General features: G+C 40.1%; 1 protein-coding gene across 2 annotated transcripts in view; it reads left to right on the top strand.

Moving 5' to 3' along the window:
• The window catches only part of LOC142320440 (Golgi matrix protein 130 kD), a 112,744-nt gene that overhangs the window by 49,017 nt on the left and 43,792 nt on the right, over positions 1–19,935 (top strand). For both annotated transcript variants that reach the window (XM_075358215.1, XM_075358214.1), the window contains exon 10: positions 18,054–18,134. In XM_075358215.1, coding sequence (XP_075214330.1) covers positions 18,054–18,134 — 81 coding nt within the window. The remainder of the gene's footprint in view (positions 1–18,053; positions 18,135–19,935) is intronic.

Raw genomic sequence — 19,935 nt, 5'->3', positions numbered from 1 at the left:
CGCGGAGAGTGATTTAGAGCAAATACTGGCCAAAGAGTTAGAAGAGGATAAATTATTAGACTTGTTACCAAGAAAATGGCCTAACTTCTTGAGAGAAAAACTGAAATCTGTTACAGAATTGCCCTCAGAGGTGGGTGACACATGTAGTATTAGCGATATAAATAAAATGAATACAGGAGAAGATACTGAAACACGGAGGCCAAGATATAAAGCTGGCGAAATCCTTCGTGATGAATTAACAATTATAGGTGTCAATTTGTTTGATGTAAGGAAATGTAAATATAAAATTTTTTACGATTCATCAGACTCTGATAAAGTCACAATGGGTGTTGTTTTAAGAGCCATAAAAAAGATTATTGCACAATCAAGCAATGTATCATTTATATTGCCTAATAATAATATAGGCAATTATGCTAAAAAGATAATTTCTTACTTAGCAAGGGACAGACAAGAACCGGTTAAAGTACTGACTATGCACATGGTTGGCAGGGCAGCACAAACTAGGCCCGGCCAAAGTCAAATTAAAAGGGCTACTCCTCCGGCGGAAGACAGCCGTACAGTTGTAGTTAAGGCTGCTGGAAAGTCTTATGCAGAATTATTAAGAACTATGAAGTCTGCTGTAGACAGTGATGAGGCGAAGGATGTCATATCATTAAGAAAAGGTAGAAACAAAGAACTATATGTGAGGATTCAGGGCGCACAAAAGGCAGCAGACTTCACTAATATTCTTCGTGACAAGGCGGCAGATCTGCAGGTTGATCTCAGGAGACGTGCAGGCAGACGCACTGTGGTTCACATTAGAGACATAGAACATGACACGGCTGAAGATGAGATATTGGCAGCGGTTATGGCCAGAGTTGAAGATAAAGATCAGACGAGGATCTCATCTGTTAGGCCAGGTTATGCGGAAACGCAAAATGTGACAGTTGTGACAACGCACAGGTCTGCCTGCAAACTAGTTGAACAAAGAATACGTATTGGCTGGGTCAACTGCAGAGCCTTTATTAGGGAAGAAGAAGATAAATGTTTTCGATGCTGGGGTTCAGGCCATCGTAGGCAAGACTGTAAGGGCCCTGACAGGATGGACCTCTGTTTTAACTGCGGAGAGAGGGGTCACAAAATAGTGGACTGTCGGGAACCCAAAAACTGCCTGAACTGTGGCAGTCAAGACCACAGAACGGGAGCCTGGGCATGCACTAGTAACAGTAATGCTTAAAGTACTTCTAGCAAACACAAACAGGGGCTCGTTGTCCCTTGACTTGATAAATGAACTGGCTATAGAACAAAATATAGATATAATAATAATTACGGAGCCTAATATCTACGAAGCAGCCAAAACCGGTTGGATGGCTGACACTGTTGGAGATGTAGTAATAAAAAATATGAGTGGAAGATTGGCATTGAGCTTCAAAACAAGAACAGAGTGATTTGTAGTGGCAGAGACGGACTCCACAATTATAGCAGGAGCATATGTATCACCCAACATAAGTATTGGAGATTACGAGAAGTATCTGGATAGTATTCATAGAATACTATCTTGTGAGAGTAAGAAGGTCATAATGATGGGTGATTTCAACTGTAAATCGAGTTTAGCTGGTAGCTCCTATAATAACCGGAGAGGAGAGTTACTTGCAGATTTAATGGAGTCCCTTGGATACTATTGTATAAATGATAATACTCCGACGTTTGAAGCTCGAGGCTATTGCTCAGTATTGGACTTGGTCATCATTGATGGCAGATGGGGAAGTGATCAATATGAGTGGCGTGTATTAGATCAGGACATTGCAAGCGATCACTTTGCTGTTAAGTTAATAATGAAGGATGGAGTATTTGTAACAATGGATAGACAGCTTCCAATAAGACCTTCGGCACAACAGATTGAAAGAATAGTAGAAAGGGTTGCATATAGGCTCCGTAATATATTAGAGGCAACACCTGATACTCTAACGACGATCATACAGCAGGAAATGGACAAGAAAATTAGAGCCACCAATCGTAGGGGACAAGTATACTGGTGGTCTGATGAAATAGCGGGCTACCGGAGAGCATTACAAAAAGCTAGAAGAAAAAAACAAAGGCTTAGAATTTGAGGTGGTCAGGAATATGACATGGCAGTCCACTCATATGTTCAAACAAGAAGATTGTAAACAGGTCCATCAAAAAGTCGAAGAGGGATCATTGGATGAGATTGTGTGAGGACTTAGACAAGGATCCTTGGGGTCAAGCCTACAAAATAGTAATGAAGAAATTCGGCAGGCGTCTACCAACACTCAGTAAACGTCAGGCAGAGATTCAGTTTAAAGAACTTTTTCCATGTGAAGAAGAAATTGGAGTTATTTTACCAGAGTTTGAACCTAGACGATTTACGCCTGCCGAGTTGGCTTGTGCAATTGGACAGCTAGGTAATAAGAAGAGCGCCCTGGTATCGATGGCATACCAGCAGCCATACTGAAAGGCTTAATAAAGAAGTTGCCTTGGGAAATGACGGACTTGGCCAGTTATGGGCTTGAAAGGGATTCTTTTCCCAGATGTTGGAGGTAGGCCAGAGTGGTCTTCCTCCCAAAAAGTAATGATGAACAAGGTCAAGTGAAGTATAGACCACTTAGTCTATTGAACAACCTGGGAAAGGCGGTTGAAAAAATGTTGGCCGCCAGAATTACTAGAGAAGTTGAAGAAGGTGAATGGGTTAGCACAAATCAATTTGGTTTTTGGAGGGGACGCTCCACCGTATTAGCTGCCAACAAGGTAATAAATTGGGCCCTTGAGGTAAAAAGTGGTACATGGAGAACTAGAAGAATTCCGCTTCTTGTCTCCTTAGATGTTAGAAATGCTTTCGGCACAATAAAGTGGAGTCAGATTCATAGGGCATTACAGGCAAAAAACATCAGCCCGTACTTGAAGAGACAGGTGGTGAAATACCTTTCAGAAAGGACTTGTACAGTGAATTAACAAGAAGGAGAATTGATATTCAATATATACGGTGGAGTTCCCCAAGGTTCGGTTTTGGGTCCTCTTTTGTGGGTCCTCACCTTTGATGATATTCTACAATTGGACTATCCGCCTGGTGTGGAAACAATAGCCTATTCGGATGATTTGGCAGTCCTTGTGCAGGGCAAGACGGGATTGGAGGTGCAGGAGAAGGCCAATATGGCGCTTGCAAAGATACATGAATGGTTGCAAGAAAAGGGTCTTATGTTATCAATTAATAAATGTAAGTTCATCACGTTTACTGGTAGAAGAGTTATAGAACGTCTGAACATTGTTGTGAGTGGACAGGAAATAATGGAGACTAGCTGCCTGAAATATCTTGAAATTCTCTTTCAGAGAAATTGTGCCTTTTCTGAACATATTAATAGTATATGCAATAAAGCGGACAACATGATAAAAGGGCTAAATATGATCATGTCAACAAAGAAGGCTCCTAGATCGTCCAAAAGAAAAGTGACAGCATCGGCAGTTGTATCATCTTTATTGTATGCAGTGCCTGTATGGCGGACTTCATTACGAATCAAGAAAAACAAAAATATACTTGTGAGAACGCATAGGAGGCTGTTGCCGGGAGTGGTTTCCGCTTACAGAACAGTCTCCTATGAGGCACTTTGCGTTTTGGCAGCAGTACCTCCAATCGACTTAATGGCCCATTACAGGGTAGAGATATCGCAAGAACTGGAAACTCAGAAGGCTAAGCATAGGCTGATAACTAGGTGGAAAGAAAGGTGGAGAGAGGTAGGACCTGCTGGCAGGAATAACCAAACGGTCCCTGAGGAGCATTATAGTGGTTTTATCCGGGTCAACGTCATTTTGTGTTGAGGAACCCCACAGCATCAATATCCTGCACGCACGGGTGGTCCTGAGCTCGACCTCATTTCGCGAGCATTCTACGACCAGGAGGAGTCCGTCATCGCTGTAAACCAGCATACGACACCCCACTGGGCAACCTCAGTCGCAGAAGAGCGTGAAACTCCACCACCCGCAACAGAGGACTCAACAGACTGCCTTGGGGACAATTCTTAGACAGCGTCTTCCATACTTCATGGCTGTCCTCGCGGAGCAACACATCCTGGTAACTGAAATAACTTTTCAACACTGCAGTTCATTTTCAATGTATCCTTCTTTAAGTTTAGCGTTTTTATGAAATCTACGATGTAACAAATTGAAACGATGCCTTGCATTTTCATAAGAATCTCTTAAAGCAAAGTTTTCCTTACGAGGAAGAGATGCAACAAATCTGCCTTTGTCATCACGAAAGGTATTTTCCACGTAATGATTTTCGCAGAAAGATTCCTCCTTGGTCGGTAAACGATCTTCGATCTCTTCAGATCTCCAGAATGACTCTAATTGAGAGTAAAGCTGTTCATTGCTAACAAAAAGTGATATTGAATCTGAATTATTTTTCCATTTACTAGATTTAGTAGGGATTTGACCCGAGACTAGAAACCAAGACGAGTTTCTTGAAGTATGGTATGATCAGAATTATGAGTTAATTGAACAGGCTTAAGTATAGAAAGATAATATTGAGCTCCTAGGAGAATGTCGATTTGCCCAGGAATATTAAAATTAAGATCGGCAAGGAAAAGTTGAGAAGGAATTTCCCAGTCAGTTACGTTTACAAATTCATTAGGTAACAGACCTGAAATAGATGGCAGTACATGACATTTCAAATTAAAATTAAAGTTTTCATACCTAGAATTAATATTTAAATCGACACTTTACTTAGACTTAGTAACAACATTATTAATGCCTGTGATCGGCATTAAAACAGGTTTGGTTTGAAGCCCAAGTTTAGTAGCAAACCTTTCAGTACAAAATGAAATCATCGAAGCGGAATCAAGACCCTGGCTTGTATGAAATTACCTTTTTTATCTTTTACATTAACTACAGCTGTTGCAAGTAAACAGACTTGTTAGGTTGTGATTTTAAAGTACAATATGAAGGAGCTTGATTCGGCTTAGTAGATTTATTTACTGCGTCTTGCAGCGGTTTTGTGTGAATGAATTAGTGTATGATGCTTTCGTGAACATTTTTTACATTTATGATTGCTTTGACACTTTTTCACAATATGCTGTTTACTTAAACAATTAAAACAATTTATTCTGAAATACAACATTTTTTCTTTTCTTAACCTTATAACTTAAAAATTTATCACATTGATACAATTTATAGTTGCTAGTTTTACATAATGCGCACATAAAATTATTAGAATTATTTACATAAAACACATTTTTACATAAAACACTTGAACTAGGTTTTGAATAATCATATTTTTTGCCGCTAAAACCTATATTAGACGGCTGCACCTTTTCATTACATTGAATCGTGTCAGTGGATTGAAGTAATTTGCGCTTACATTCTAAGAAAGAAATGAGTTGTTCTAACTTTGGAAATTTATTATTTTCCAATGTTTTTTCCCAGTCTCTTAAAGTATTTAAATACAAGTTTTGAGTAATTAACTGTATTATAATAAATTTTAAATAGTCAATATTTAGATTCTTCAATGCCTTAATATTTGAATTAATTTGATCAATGAATTTAGATAAATTTCAGAATTTTTTTTTAATGGTTTTAAATTAATGATTTCTAAAGCATGCTATTATTCTTTTGTTGTCATAACGAGCTTTAAATAGTTATATTCCAGTTTCGTAATTTTCAGACGTTACTGATAAATTTTTTATTACGTTAAGAGCATTGCCTCTTAAGAAATTTGTAAGGTAATAACATTTTTCGACATTAGAAAATTCTTCTCGGTTATGAATTAAACTTATTAAAAAGATCCAAGAATATATGCCAAGCCTAAACCGTGAAAGGGCTCAATTTGTATGGGTAGGCTTTAAATAAATTGGATTAGGTTTGTTAATCGCTTTAGTTGCATCAATTACCTCTGAAATATTGAAACGATTTTCTAATTTTTTATATTTTAACTTAAGTTTATCAAAAAGGTTATCATAAGTGTCTCTGACTTCAAGGTCCTTATCAGTCGCATCTTTGTGCAATTCAATTTCAGATTGAACATCGAAAAATAGTTTTTCGTATTCTAACAGTTTATCAGACTTAATGGTAAATAGATCGTAATCGCCTGAATTAAGATCAAAGTTTTCAATGAATGTTTTTAATTTGGCTATACTGTTCTTCATAATACCTCGTTTTTAATTAAATCCTTGAATTCCATTTTTATTGTAGTCATACACAAAATAATACTAAATGTGAATGAAACAAAGTTATTATAAAATAAGGTTAAAAAATAAATGTCATATAAAGGGTCCGCCACGGGAAACGGGCGTTTTTTAAGTTGGTATTACACATCCGGTAGGAGTTGGAGAGGGGAGCCAAGGCCGGCGCGTCACTCGTTTGACCTTGCAGTTTATGTTTGTTCATTGTTTAGTTGCTATCATGCCTCTTTGGAATGTAGAGCATCGCGTTTTCGTGTATGACAGTTTTGTGCGGAGCGGCGAATCAGTTACGGAAGTTCAACGTCTCTTTCGTCAAAGGTTTAACGTTCCTCGGCATGGAGATATACCGAGCCGGAACATCATTTTGCGATGGGTTAATGCCCTTCGTAGAGGAGGTAGTCTAATGAAAAGGCAGCCACCCGGACCACGTCGCACAGTTCGAACTCCGGAGAACGTGGAACGTGTAAGACAGGCTGTTTTAACTAGTCCAATACGTTCAGTTTGTAGGCATTCTGCAGCACTACGAATATCCAATAGTTCAGTGCGGCGAATTCTACACCGAGATTTAGGTTTTCACCCTTATAAAATGTAAGTTGTGCACAAGTTAACAAAGGGCAACTACCCACAAGGTGCAGCTTTTGCTGAAGCGATGCTCAAAATTTTGGAAGATGAGCCCAATGCGATTTTGATAATGAGCGACGAGGCTCATTTTCATTTCAATGGTGTTGTGAATCGTCAAAACTTCCGATACTGGGCCTGTGAAAATCCACGCATTTTACATGAATTACCATTACACAGCCCCAAAGTTACGGTGTGGTGCGGCGTCGGGAAATTTGGTATCGTGGGGCCCTCCTTTTTTGAGGAAATAGTTAACACTGTAACCGTAACAGTTGATCGTTACGTAAATATGGTGAAAAAATTCTTGAAAACTGAGCTGAGACGACGACGAATCAATCTGCCAGATGTTTATTTTCAACAGGATGGAGCTACGGCCCATATTGCCCGAGTGTCGATGGCTGCTGTTAGACAAATGTTCCCTAATCGCGTTATCTCCAGATTCGGTGATCTGCATTGGCCCCCTCGATGTGTGATTTTTTCTTGTGGGGGTATTTAAAGATCCGGCCCAGAGGACCATGAAGAGATGGTAGATTTTAGAGCGATTTGAACTGTATGTTCATAGATGATGAATGAAAACGCCTTGTTGCTTGTTGAATAATGGTTTAATGAATTGTAGCTGTCTTGACAGTTAATGAAATGAATTGTAACATAACATATAAAAATAAAAAAATTAAATAAAACATTAAAGCTAACGTTCATCCGAACAAAGAATGGAGTCCATACGGACTAAGAGTATGACGTGACCGCCTTGGATCAGATTCAAGCGCCGAATGCTAGTACGAGCGGAACTCTCCAGTGAGCGCTAGCACCCACTAGATCGCAGCACTAAACGGCTCGATGTGGAACGGAACAAACACAATTAATCACTTCCATTGATTGACAAGTATTAGAAGAGAAAAAATACCCAAGCATGTACGAACTATGGCAATCTCACACGTGACATAAAAATGCACGCGAACATCTCTTTTAAAGGCCGCAATCTGTTCTAGGAGTTCCTTATGGATCCCCCGATATAGAGTCTCCTGGCTTCATTACTCAGCCCTCGTCCTGCCTTTTCACGGTGGTTCATCTAACACAGTGTGAGGCTATTTACTTACACTCTGCGGTGTAGGGTCCTCTCTTCAGATGTCCCTGAGATGGCTGTGCTCGGACATGCCTACTCTCCCGAACAGTCTGTACGCCTGTGCTACGTCCACCTCCAACACGGTTTCTATGCCCGCATCGTAGCGAAGTGTGGCGTTTCTGATGACGAACCACGGTGCTCCAAAAATCGTCTGCAACGCCACGTTTTGGACGATCTCCAGCTTTTTCTGGAGCGTGGAACACAACAAAGTCCCCCCCCCCCCGCATGCCGGGTAGGCGTATGTCAGAAGGTTGGCAAGACGAAGAGCCGATATGTGAGTACTTTGTCGTCAGCGGAATGGGGCTGGCTCGGTTAAGCACTGGGTGTGGGAAGCCCTTCAGGCCTTTGCCCTTTGGGTCACATATCTCACATGTTCTCCTAAAGTAAGCCGTTTATCAAGGACCACTCACAGATCCTTAACTATTGTCCGAAATGGGATTTTCTCCACTGAGATTTCCAGATGTCTGGCCGGACTGTCAGACGCATCGCTTGCATGTGAATAGCGTGACCACGGACTTTTCCCCGTTGATCCTGATTCTCCACCTATCAAACCACGGCTCCACTAAATCCAGCTGCTGTTGAGGTTTCTCGACCGCGTCATCCACGTTTCGGGATTCGTAGTAGTATGCCATATCGTCGGCGTATAAAACCGTGCTGACGCCTTCCGATAGCGGCATATTGTTCGTATATACTGTATACAAAATTGGCGAAAGAACTGCCCCGAAAGGAACCTCGGTGGTTATGAAACTGGTAGATAATATGGATTCTCTGCGTACTACGAACTGTCTCCCCAATATGTAAAACTTTAGTAGCTTTACATGATGACCCCGGACCGTCGTGTGAGCGAGTTTATATAGTAGGTCTTCATGTTAAACTTTATCAAAGGCTGTAGCCATATCCAAGAAAAAGGCCGCGGTCACCTATTTCCTGTTCAAACCTCCTACAAGGCTGTCCACCAGTCGAAGTAGTTGAAGGGTCATCAAGTAGAAAAGCTCGAGGCCTTTCATACCACCGGCGTGTCAGATGCAAAGTTGCGGCTATCGAGACCGACTTACAATCTTCTGAGATTACTGAGGCGGAAGTGCGTCAGATGATCTGCAGTATGGCACGGCATAAGGCCCCCGGACATATCCAGACATCTCACAGTGGAGCTCCTCGTCCGATCGCTTCCAGTAGTCCTTGATCCTCTAATTAGAATATATAATAGGTTGCTCTTCGCCGGCCATTTTACGGCGTGTTGGAAGCGTGGGGACTTGGTGTTGTTCAAAGGTGGCAACAAAGATCCTACTGTTAGTTCTTCTTACCGTCCACTAACGCTTTTGCCCGTGATTGGCAAGGTTTTTGAGAAAGTCTATATTTGCTTATTAATGTTAGATTGGCCACTGATCATTTGCTAATGGACAACCAGTATGGTTTCCGACCGGGCAAGAGCACTGAGGATGCCATACTAAAGGTGATGGCTATAGCTTCCTCTGGTTCATGTAAATATGTATTAGGGATTTTTCTGGACATATCCGGGGCATGTAACTACTTATGGTGGCTCTGTCCTGTTTCAGATGCAGAAGCATAAGTGTTCACGGAATGAACTAGAAGCGCTCTCAAGTTATTTCAGCCATCAGACTGTTTCCCTGCGTGATGGCGGCTCGGAGGTTCGTAAGACCCTCACTAAAGGATGCCCTCAGGGCAGTGTTCTAAGTCCCCTTCTTTGGATTATAGAATTCGATTTCATGTTGCGTTTAAGGTTGCCATATGGTTGTCTTGTCATCGCCTATGCTGATTACGCGCTGCTGCTGATTGTAGGAGATTCGCGAATGAAATAGAGTTCCAAGCTGTTTATGCTTGTGGGAGACTCCGGCTGTGGAGGCTCCAACATAAAATGATTTTCGGTCCAGAGAAAACCACAATGATGTTGGTTAAGGGCCGATTGGCTGCTTCCCGTCGAATCCGGGTTCGGATGGCTGGTCTCCCCATTCGGTATGTTACGGCTCAAAAGTACCTGGGTGTTATCCTTGATGAGAATTTTCGGTTCAAAGAACATCTACAATATGTAGCAAAAATGGTCGCTAATGCTTTTTATGCAATCCATACTTATTCATCCAGATTGGGGGTTGAATTACCGTACCATGCGTATCCTCTACAAATGTGTCAGTGAGAGTTATTATTTTATATGCTGCACCTATCTGGGCTCACCGCTTGGCTTTTAAGTGTTACACGGACATTTTGCTGTGGGCCCAAAGACTTCTTTTGCTGTCTGTTATAGGCGGTTATAGAACAGACTCGCAGGAGGTAGTCTGTGTTATAGCCGGAGTCAAACCAATAGATATCTTGGCTAATGAGCGTAATGAACTCTACATTTCCAAGGTAAATAACCAATTGACGTCAGAACGAAAGCAGGAGATTGAAGACCGGGCCTTGCGTCTAAGCAGGTCAGGTGGGCCGAATCCCACACAGGTCGCTACACGCTTGGTATATTTCCTGTAGTGTCTGATTTAGCTGCGATTAGATGTGCCTTTCGAGCGAGTTTGGCTAGGTTTCGTTCGGTAGATTCGAGTCAATGCCCGGATTGTGGGACTGATGATACAGTGGACCACGTCCTCTATGTCTGCCCCGACATGAGGTCGAACGTTCACGATCTGTTAGGGAACTTGAGAGAATCCTTTGTAGATCTCCGTATTAACTGGATGATCTGCGAGGAGTGGTCTGTAGTGGCTGGTTTTCTTCGCGCCCTTGCGGTGTATAGGTCTACAGAGGGAGTTTAATCGAGGTATTTGATCATAATAGGATCCCGGGTGGCTAGGTTTCCGGCGTAGACATTAGATTGGTTGAAGGTAGGCGAATTGACGGTTATATTGGTATCGTTTGTGATTCGATTTGGGGCTCCCACTTGACGGGGGTGGCCGCGCTGCCGGGGTATGGTAGCCCGTGCGACCGGGGGCGTGGCTTCGTTCTGCCCGCTCCCGAGATTGCCCAACTTTTAAAGAAGAAAAGGCAATTCTCAAAATCTGTACGGAGCAAAAACTATCTTTTCCGGCTGCACGTAGAGAATATAAAAAGATAAACAACTCACGGAACCTGGTTAAACCAGACGTATCTTTTGCCACCGCTACAACTAAACAAATTCCTACAAATGCTAATAATCAGCAGTGCGGATCCTGCAATGAGCTTAAAAAACTTGTTCAGATGCTATCTGATCAAGTAGCTTCACTTACAGCCACTATCTCAGAGCTGACAAAAATGAATAAAAAGTCCTCCATCGCAGCTAGTGAATCAAACAGTATGATACATACGAAAGTTCCTATTCCCAAAATCGTACCGCCACGAATAGCGACTATCACAGCTGGCAGTAAGCCACCTAATAAGCTCCCCATAAAGGGAACCCACGTAACTATCTCTTCTGGGATGTCAACTACAGCATCCCATTCAAATAAATCTCCTCCACCATCTCCTTATATACTGGAGGATATGGTTGAAGAACCACCCGACCCTAGGGCATCGGAGTTCTTTAAAATAAAAAATTCAAAAAAGAAAAACCGAATCACGTACAACTAATTTTTATATAGTTTCCGAAATTTATTTTTTTATTTGCTTTTTACACTTATGAACATTATTCAGTGGAATGTTAGAGGTATTCGGTCCCGCATTGAAGATATTAGAGTACTGGCGCACACACATGATCCACTAATCATGTGTTTCCAGGAAACTCACCTCCTACAACATGACCGAATTACATTTAGAGGATACTTCTGCGAGAGATACGACTGCCTAGTAGACAGTAGGGAGAGTGGTGGAGTAGCGATTTTCATGAAGAATGGGGTGTCAGCTACAAGAATTCAACTAACCACTGTCATTCCTGCTATTGCAGTAAAGGTCACTATTCCCTTCAAATTGCATATCTGCAATCTGTATCTCTCACCGAACACTGTGTTCAGTGCTTTAGATGTCTCAAATCTCCTTACACAAATACCATCTCCATCGTTAATAGTAGGAGACTTCAATGCCCATCATATTTCCTGGGGCTCAACCTTCTGCTCCACTCGAGGAAATATGATAAACAGATTGAGACAAGATTTTGACCTTTGCCTACTGAATAATGGATCACACACATTTATGTCCTTATCAACTGGTGCTGTATCTAACCTTGATCTTTCCATATGCTCACCGAATGTACTCCCTCATTTTAATTGGTCGATTTGTGATGACTATCACGGCAGTGATCATAGACCAATTATTATTAGTTTCGGTGTAGACTGCGAGATTAAAAGAATGCCACGGAGATGGATTGTTGAAAAGGCAGATTGGAACGGATACTGTAAAGCATTCCAATCTCAGTATGACGATGGAGCGAACATCCTCGACCAATATTCTTCTTTTACGTCCATGATACTTAAGAATGCCAACAGATATATCCCACAAACATCGGGTAATCCTAGACGTCCTTTCGTTCCATGGTGGAACGATGAATGCAAAATTGCTATTAGGAATCGACGGCAGGCACTACGTAAATTTAATCGTAGGCCCACAACAGAACATCTAAATTTATACCGCAGGGCCAGAGCGGTGTGCCGTCGAGTATTCTTGGACGCTGAGAGGAATTCATGGACGAAATACGTGAGCACTATTTCACGCACTACTTCCACGTCTACTGTATGGAAGAAAATTCGTGCAATCTTCGGATCACCGAAACAATCTATTCTTGGTCTTATTGATGAAGGAGAACTCCTTTCATCATCCTCGGAAGTGGCAAATAGTCTAGCAAAATCTTTCCGCTCGGTGTCTCTCACCTCATCATATAATAACGATTTTCAACGGTACAAGATACAAATGGAGGTGTTGTCGTTAAACATTGGTGATTCGGTTGGTGAATTAAACACTCCATTCGTATTTAAAGAATTGTTACATGCACTTAAAAATTCACGGGACACTTCCCCTGGACCGGACAACATTCGCCTTTCCATGCTTTCACACCTTCCTAATTCGGCACTACAACAACTTTTGAATATTTTCAACGGTATATTCTCCGAACAAGTCTTCCCACCTGGCTGGTCAGAAGCATTTATTATACCAGTACTAAAACCTGGTAAAGACCAAACGAACCCCTCAAGCTATCGCCCTATTTCATTAACAAGCGTGTTGTGTAAAATAATGGAGAGAATGGTAAACCGCAGACTTACATGGTACTTGGAGAAACATGGCTTTCTATCTCCAGAACAGTGTGGTTTTCGACAAGGACGATCTTCCATTGACCATTTAGTGTCACTAGAAACAGCCATACAAAACGCTTTCCTCAATCGGCAACACCTCGTCTCTATCTTCTTTGATATAAAAAAGGCGTATGATACAGCCTGGCGACGTGGTATTCTTAACACTCTCCAAAAATGGGGAATCAAGGGCAATATGCTTGCTTTTATCCGGGGATTCATAAATCACCGAACGGCTCGTGTTCGTGTAGATGATTCGCTCTCAGATAGTGTCATCTTGGAGAATGGAGTGCCCCAAGGTAGTGTATTAAGTGCCACCTTATTTTCTGTAGCCATAAATGATATTACCAAATGTGTTCAGGCTCCTGTCTCATGCTCTCTATTCGCTGACGACTTTGCTATCTACATTGCAAGCCGTTCGGCACCTACAGCAGAGAGACTACTGCAGAACACTATATATCACCTTGAAGCTTGGTCCAGGATTACTGGTTTCACATTTTCATCCGAAAAAACAAAATGTGTAGTTTTTTCTCGGCTGCGAAACCCTTCTATTCCGCAAATTTTTCTGAACGGTGAGACTATTACTATCTCTAATTACGTTAAGTTTTTAGGTTTAATTTTTGATAGTCGTCTTACTTGGGTCAAACATTTAAAAGAATTGAAAACAAAATGTTCCAAAATTTTAGATATGATGCGAGTCCTTACTAACACCAAGTGGGGAGCCGATAGATCATGTATGATACATTTTTACTATTCCTTTGTTCGCTCCCGTTTAGATTACGGTTGTGTGGCCTACTCATCAGCTCGTCAAACCGTGCTTAAAATGCTGGATAGTGTACATCATGCTTTCCTTCGGCTTGCTACAGGCGCGTTTAGATCAAGTCCTGTCGCAAGCTTACTTGTAGACTGTGGTGAACCATCACTTTGGGATAGACGAGACCAGCTCTTATTATCTTATTTTGCTCGTCTCAGAGGACAGCCAAATCACCCGGTTCTTGAGTCAGTCCTTAAAAATCCTAATCTAGGAAAGTATGAGGATCATCCACGACGTACTGCACCTGTAGGTATCCGTACCTGGCGTCTGCTGCAACATATAAATGTTGACACACCGTCATTCTTTCCTATGTACCCTTGCTCATATCCTCCATGGGGAATAAACCTCATAAATTTTAATTTTGACCTGACTACATGTAATAAACAATCAACACCATCTATCGTCTTTCAGCAGATGTTTCAGTGTGTTCTCTCCAAGGCGAAACCAGACGCGGTTGTATACACTGATGGATCGAAACAAAACGATACGGTTGGGTGTGCTTTTGTTGTCAATGAGAGAACTTATATGTTTGGTCTCCCCAGTATTACGAGTGTGTTTACCGCTGAACTATATGCTATAAATAAGGCTCTAAACATCATTAACCCTAAATATAGAAAAATTCTTATTTGCAGTGACTCGTGTAGTGCTCTCCAAGCCTTAAAGAACTTTTATTCCAAACATCCTATCGTCATTGAAATTTACAACGCAATCGCTGAGTTGAATAATCACAACACAGAATTAAGTTTTTGCTGGGTCCCTAGCCACGTAGGGATTCCAGGTAATGAACATGCAGATGCCGCTGCCAAAGAAGCATGTAACCAGCCTCCTTTCACCACCCGAGTTGCTACTTCTGATTTCATAAACTATGTAAAACAATTATTAAGAACAAGGTGGCAAGGTGATTGGACAGCTACTGTCGATAATAAACTCCGTCAGATTAAAGATTCTGTGTTACCATGGAACTCCTCATACAGAAAACCCCGGCGTGAGGAAGTAGTTCTCTGTCGATTGCGGATAGGACACACGAGAGTCACACACGAGTACCTGTTTACAAGAGGACAACCACCTCTATGCGCAAGATGCAACTGCCGCATGACTGTGCGCCACATACTCGTGGACTGCATATGTTATGCGGCATTGCGTCGTAAATTTAAATTACCTGGTAACATCCGTGGTATCTTGCGTGACGATAAGGAGGTTTTAAACCGGATGTTTATATTTTTACATAGTATAGGGTTAATGCAAAAAATTTAATAAGTATGTGTTCTTTCGTAATTGTATGTATTGTCCTATGTATTGTTTTTGTTATCCGAGTAGGGAGCCTTTTACACTCCCTATCGGATTTTTTTTTTTTTTTTTTTTTTTTTTTTTTTTTTTTTTTTTTTTTTTTAAAATTCGTCTGTGATATTAGTTGTAAGATTTTTGTGATATTAGTTTTAAGTTTTATCTCCTTTTTTAGTTGTAAGTTTTATTTATTTTTAATGTGATAGATTTTAACATAGTTTTAAGTTTTATTTATTTTTAATGTGATAGTTTTTAACATAGTTTTAAGTTACATATTAGTGTTTTTGTTACCCGAGAATGGGCCTTTTACACCCATTCCGGATTTTGTTTCTGTGATAGTAGTTTTAAGTTTTAATTTTATCTAAAAAACTTAAATTATTTTTATTTTTATTTTTATTTTTAATTTTATTTATTTATCTATTTATTTATTTTCAGGGCGATGATAACGTTCAACCGTTTTTCGCCCAAAAAAAAAAAAAAAAAAAAAAAAAAATAGATATCTTGGCTAATGAGCGTAATGAACTCTACATTTCCAAGGTAAATAACCAATTGACGTCAGAACGAAAGCAGGAGATTGAAGACCGGGCCTTGCGTCTAAGCAGGTCAGGTGGGCCGAATCCCACACAGGTCGCTACACGCTTGGTATATTTCCTGTAGTGTCTGATTTAGCTGCGATTAGATGTGCCTTTCGAGCGAGTTTGGCTAGGTTTCGTTCGGTAGATTCGAGTCAATGCCCGGATTGTGGGACTGATGATACAGTGGACCACGTCCTCTATGTCTGCCCCGACATGAGGTCGAACGTTCACGATCTGTTAGGGAACTTGAGAGAATCCTTTGTAGATCTCCGTATTAACTGGATGATCTGCGAGGAGTGGTCTGTAGTGGCTGGTTTTCTTCGCGCCCTTGCGGTGTATAGGTCTACAGAGGGAGTTTAATCGAGGTATTTGATCATAATAGGATCCCGGGTGGCTAGGTTTCCGGCGTAGACATTAGATTGGTTGAAGGTAGGCGAATTGACGGTTATATTGGTATCGTTTGTGATTCGATTTGGGGCTCCCACTTGACGGGGGTGGCCGCGCTGCCGGGGTATGGTAGCCCGTGCGACCGGGGGCGTGGCTTCGTTCTGCCGGTAGCGGTCTCTGATTGTGACTTGGTAATGCCGCGCGAGACTCTATGGTGAGACCGGGTACGAGTGCGGGATTTTTCACCGGCTCCTGCGCGGACCGGAATGAGGCTACGCTCCCCTTGTTAGGTGACCTAATTTGGTCGACTTATTTGGGTGTAGGTCTGAATTTCTATGTTGCGTAATACATTATTTTGATAGGTATGAGTGTAGCACTGATTTGACTTACAACTCGTTCGTTTTCTGAGACAATCGCAGTCACGAACGGTTTGTCAAATTTAGACTTGGTGCGGGGACCGCGCTTCCACGCTCTCGGTTAGTTAGTTTAAGGGAATCATGCTAGGTTGGATGTGAAGATATCCGTTTAAGGCCTATGTGAAGGCAAAATTTGATTTGTATTTTACTGAAGCAAATGTCTGCCGAGGCATTTACATCGATGGCATCCCGATCGAGGCCTGGCTGATGACTGTGAGATGTAATTAGAGGGTCTAAAGACGACCTCCGGTAAACACCTTAGGACTTGAAACGGAGGGAGTGGTGTGGCGACTGGTAACTTCACAAGGATGGTGTCTTTCCTTACGGGGTTGGGATGGCCGGGGAGCGTCGTGTGAGCAAGTTTTTATAGTAGTTCATTATGCCAAACTTTATCGAAGGCTTTAGCCACATCCAAGAAAACGGCCGCAGTCACGGCTTTCCTGTTCAAACCTCCGACAAGGCTGTCCACCACTCGAAGTAGTTGGAGGGTCATCAAGTAGCCTTCTCTGAACCCAAACTGCTCAGGCCGAACTTCCTGCCCTAAGCATCGTCGAAGTCGTTCAAGGAAAACTACTTTTGAACAATTTTGACAATACAGGTAGTAAAGAGATCGGCCTGTATTCCTGTCCGGGAAAAGTAAACTTTTCCCGTGTTTGGACAGACCTTTGCCGTTTGCATTGGACAAACGCCTTTGCCATTTTCCAGCAATCTACAAAATACCCTACATACAAAATCAACATACATAAATAGGGTGGCCATGGTCACTATGAGAGCAGGAGGAATGTTCCTGTATGCTCAAGCCTTGATCCCATCTATCTATGGCCTTATTGGGGCTTGTGGTCTTGATAGCTGTGATCTCTTCTGCTTCAGTAATTCAATTTATTTTGCAGGGACATTGAAAATTTGCTCTGCCCTTTACTTCTTTATATGCACTTGCAAGTGGTAGGGCCACAGTGCTGCTGTGATGGGAGAGGTGTGCAGTCAGCTAGGTTGGTGGGGACTGGCGCTTGTGCCAGCACGTTCTTATAATGTATTCCCGCTGACACCTGAGCTGCTAGTGTTGCGTTTGCTGATTTGAAGCTCGGCATATATGTGAACAACTGTTGTTATAAACAACAGATTATATCTGTATAACAGTTTTACAAAACTATATGCATCTGTTTAATAATTACATTGAGGATGTTTTTATTTATATTATGTTACATAAATAAAATATATTGAAGTTATTAAATTAATTGTAATATAATATAATATATATATATATATATATATATATATATATATATATATATTTATTTTTTTTTCTATATTGTAGTATATGTTTATATAACATAAATATTTTAAGTAAATAATTTAATAACCGTTTTAAATTACAGTACTTTATAAAGTAAACCAAAGTTTATTCTGGCAATGGAAGGTTGCACATATCCAACTGATTTTAATATTGAAAGTTTTTTTAATATTGTTTTAGGTTGCCGCATCAAGAGCTATAGCTCAAAATACAGATCTGAAAAAACAGCTGGAAGAGTTACAGGATGCTTTTATTAAACTGGTTAGTACATATAAATTTGTTTATTTTTGTGTTAATTCTTACATCCTTGATCATTTCTGCTGTGGTAAATCAACAATCTTTTGGGATTTCTCCTTCCACTATTTGTCGTGTGTTACTATTTTACATTTTTCCACCCTTTATCACTCTTTTTTCTGATGCTATTTCTTAATTAACTCCTTGTTACTTTTCATTCCGTATATAATTCCTTCCTCACTTATCCCTGTATCAACCAAACCATTGCTGCTTACATTTTCTTAATACTTTGTTTAGCCAGTTATTTTTCTTTTATCTCAATTTTTTATTGTATATGCTTCCATTTTCCCATTCTCGTATTTATTATTATATTTATCTTAAATTTCCTGTTAATCTACTAAACTTCATTAAATTTTCTTTATTATAAACAGGTTTATTATAAGTCTTGCCTACCAGGAAACTAAATTTGAAAAAAGCATTTATATGTGATAGTATATTGTGCTATTACGAATGTGAAAGTGCTATGTAGTATGGTTCTTTTTCAACTTGTTCACATATTACCTCAGTGACCTATCATTTCAGTTTGTGTTCTGCAAGGATTTAGAATTTCTAAGTTTCTGATGATTACTTGAAAAAAAAAGTTAAGAGTTTTGAAGAACAATATGTATATATTAATTTCTTATTAAAAATTGTGGAAAATGTTTACTGAGACTAATTTTTAACAAGGTTATAGGAACAAATGTATGGGATAATTACAGTTGAAAAGGACACTTTTGATGTTTTATAAAAAATGTATTTTTTGATTATAGAAATTATTAATTGTTACTTACAAGGTTAACAGGAAATTTTTTAAGTTTCTATCTATAAGTGTTCAATTTGTGCACCTTGAGTCAATTTTGATATCAAGCTTATTTAGTTCAATTTATCCCAAACATGAGAAATCCTGCTTAACATTAGCAATCTTTATGAAATGTTGTTTTAAATTATCTGCATCAACTGGATAGGATGGGACAAAAACTTTATTTTATAAAACTCCACAAATAATTATCACAAAATGTTAAGTCTGAAATTCTTAGTGGCTATTATATAAATGACATGTTATGTCATTTGCAAGGCTACTCTAATGTCTTGGAAATCCAGATAATTTACAGCTTCTATGTCCCAGCGAGGCAGAGCGCTCTGTCTTGTACAAGAATGAAGTTTTCTGTATAATCCTCAATTTGAGACACTAGCCATACACTTAATATATCAAGATAAATTACTCCAGTTATTGTGTGTTTGTGAAAAAAGGAATGTCCATTTACCTTTTCATGGGAAATAGACAAAACACATTTACCATTAGGAAAATTGTGTTCCTCATATTAGTATGTCGTGCTTACGACATAATGTGAAACTAACACTTTTCCCCAAAATTTAAGCAATGAAAGAATCATCTTCTTCAACATCCTGTATATTCACGTAGAAACCTTTATGTAATTCTTTATTAGCATTACTTAAATTTTATACCAATTGTGATTTATAAGGTGTCATTTTCAACCATTTCTGCAAAGTTTTCCACTATATTAGTTGTGGAATTTGTAATTATACTTGCTGATTTAGTTAATTTACCTTTTACTTTCTTTTTCCTGTTTAGCCTCCGGTAACTACCGTTTAGATAATGTTTCAGAGGATGAATGAGGATGATATATATGAGTGTAAATGAAGTGTAGTCTTGTACATTCTCAGTTCGACCATTCCTGAGATGTGTGGTTAATTGAAACCCAACCACCAAAGAACACCGGTATCCACGATCTAGTATTCAAGTCCGTGTAAAAATAGCTGGCTTTAC

The sequence above is a fragment of the Lycorma delicatula genome, chromosome 2 (assembly GCF_047948215.1).
Source record: "Lycorma delicatula isolate Av1 chromosome 2, ASM4794821v1, whole genome shotgun sequence".
In the NCBI taxonomy this organism is placed as follows: domain Eukaryota; kingdom Metazoa; phylum Arthropoda; class Insecta; order Hemiptera; family Fulgoridae; genus Lycorma; species Lycorma delicatula.
This window is presented reverse-complemented; position numbering and strand designations above follow the sequence as displayed.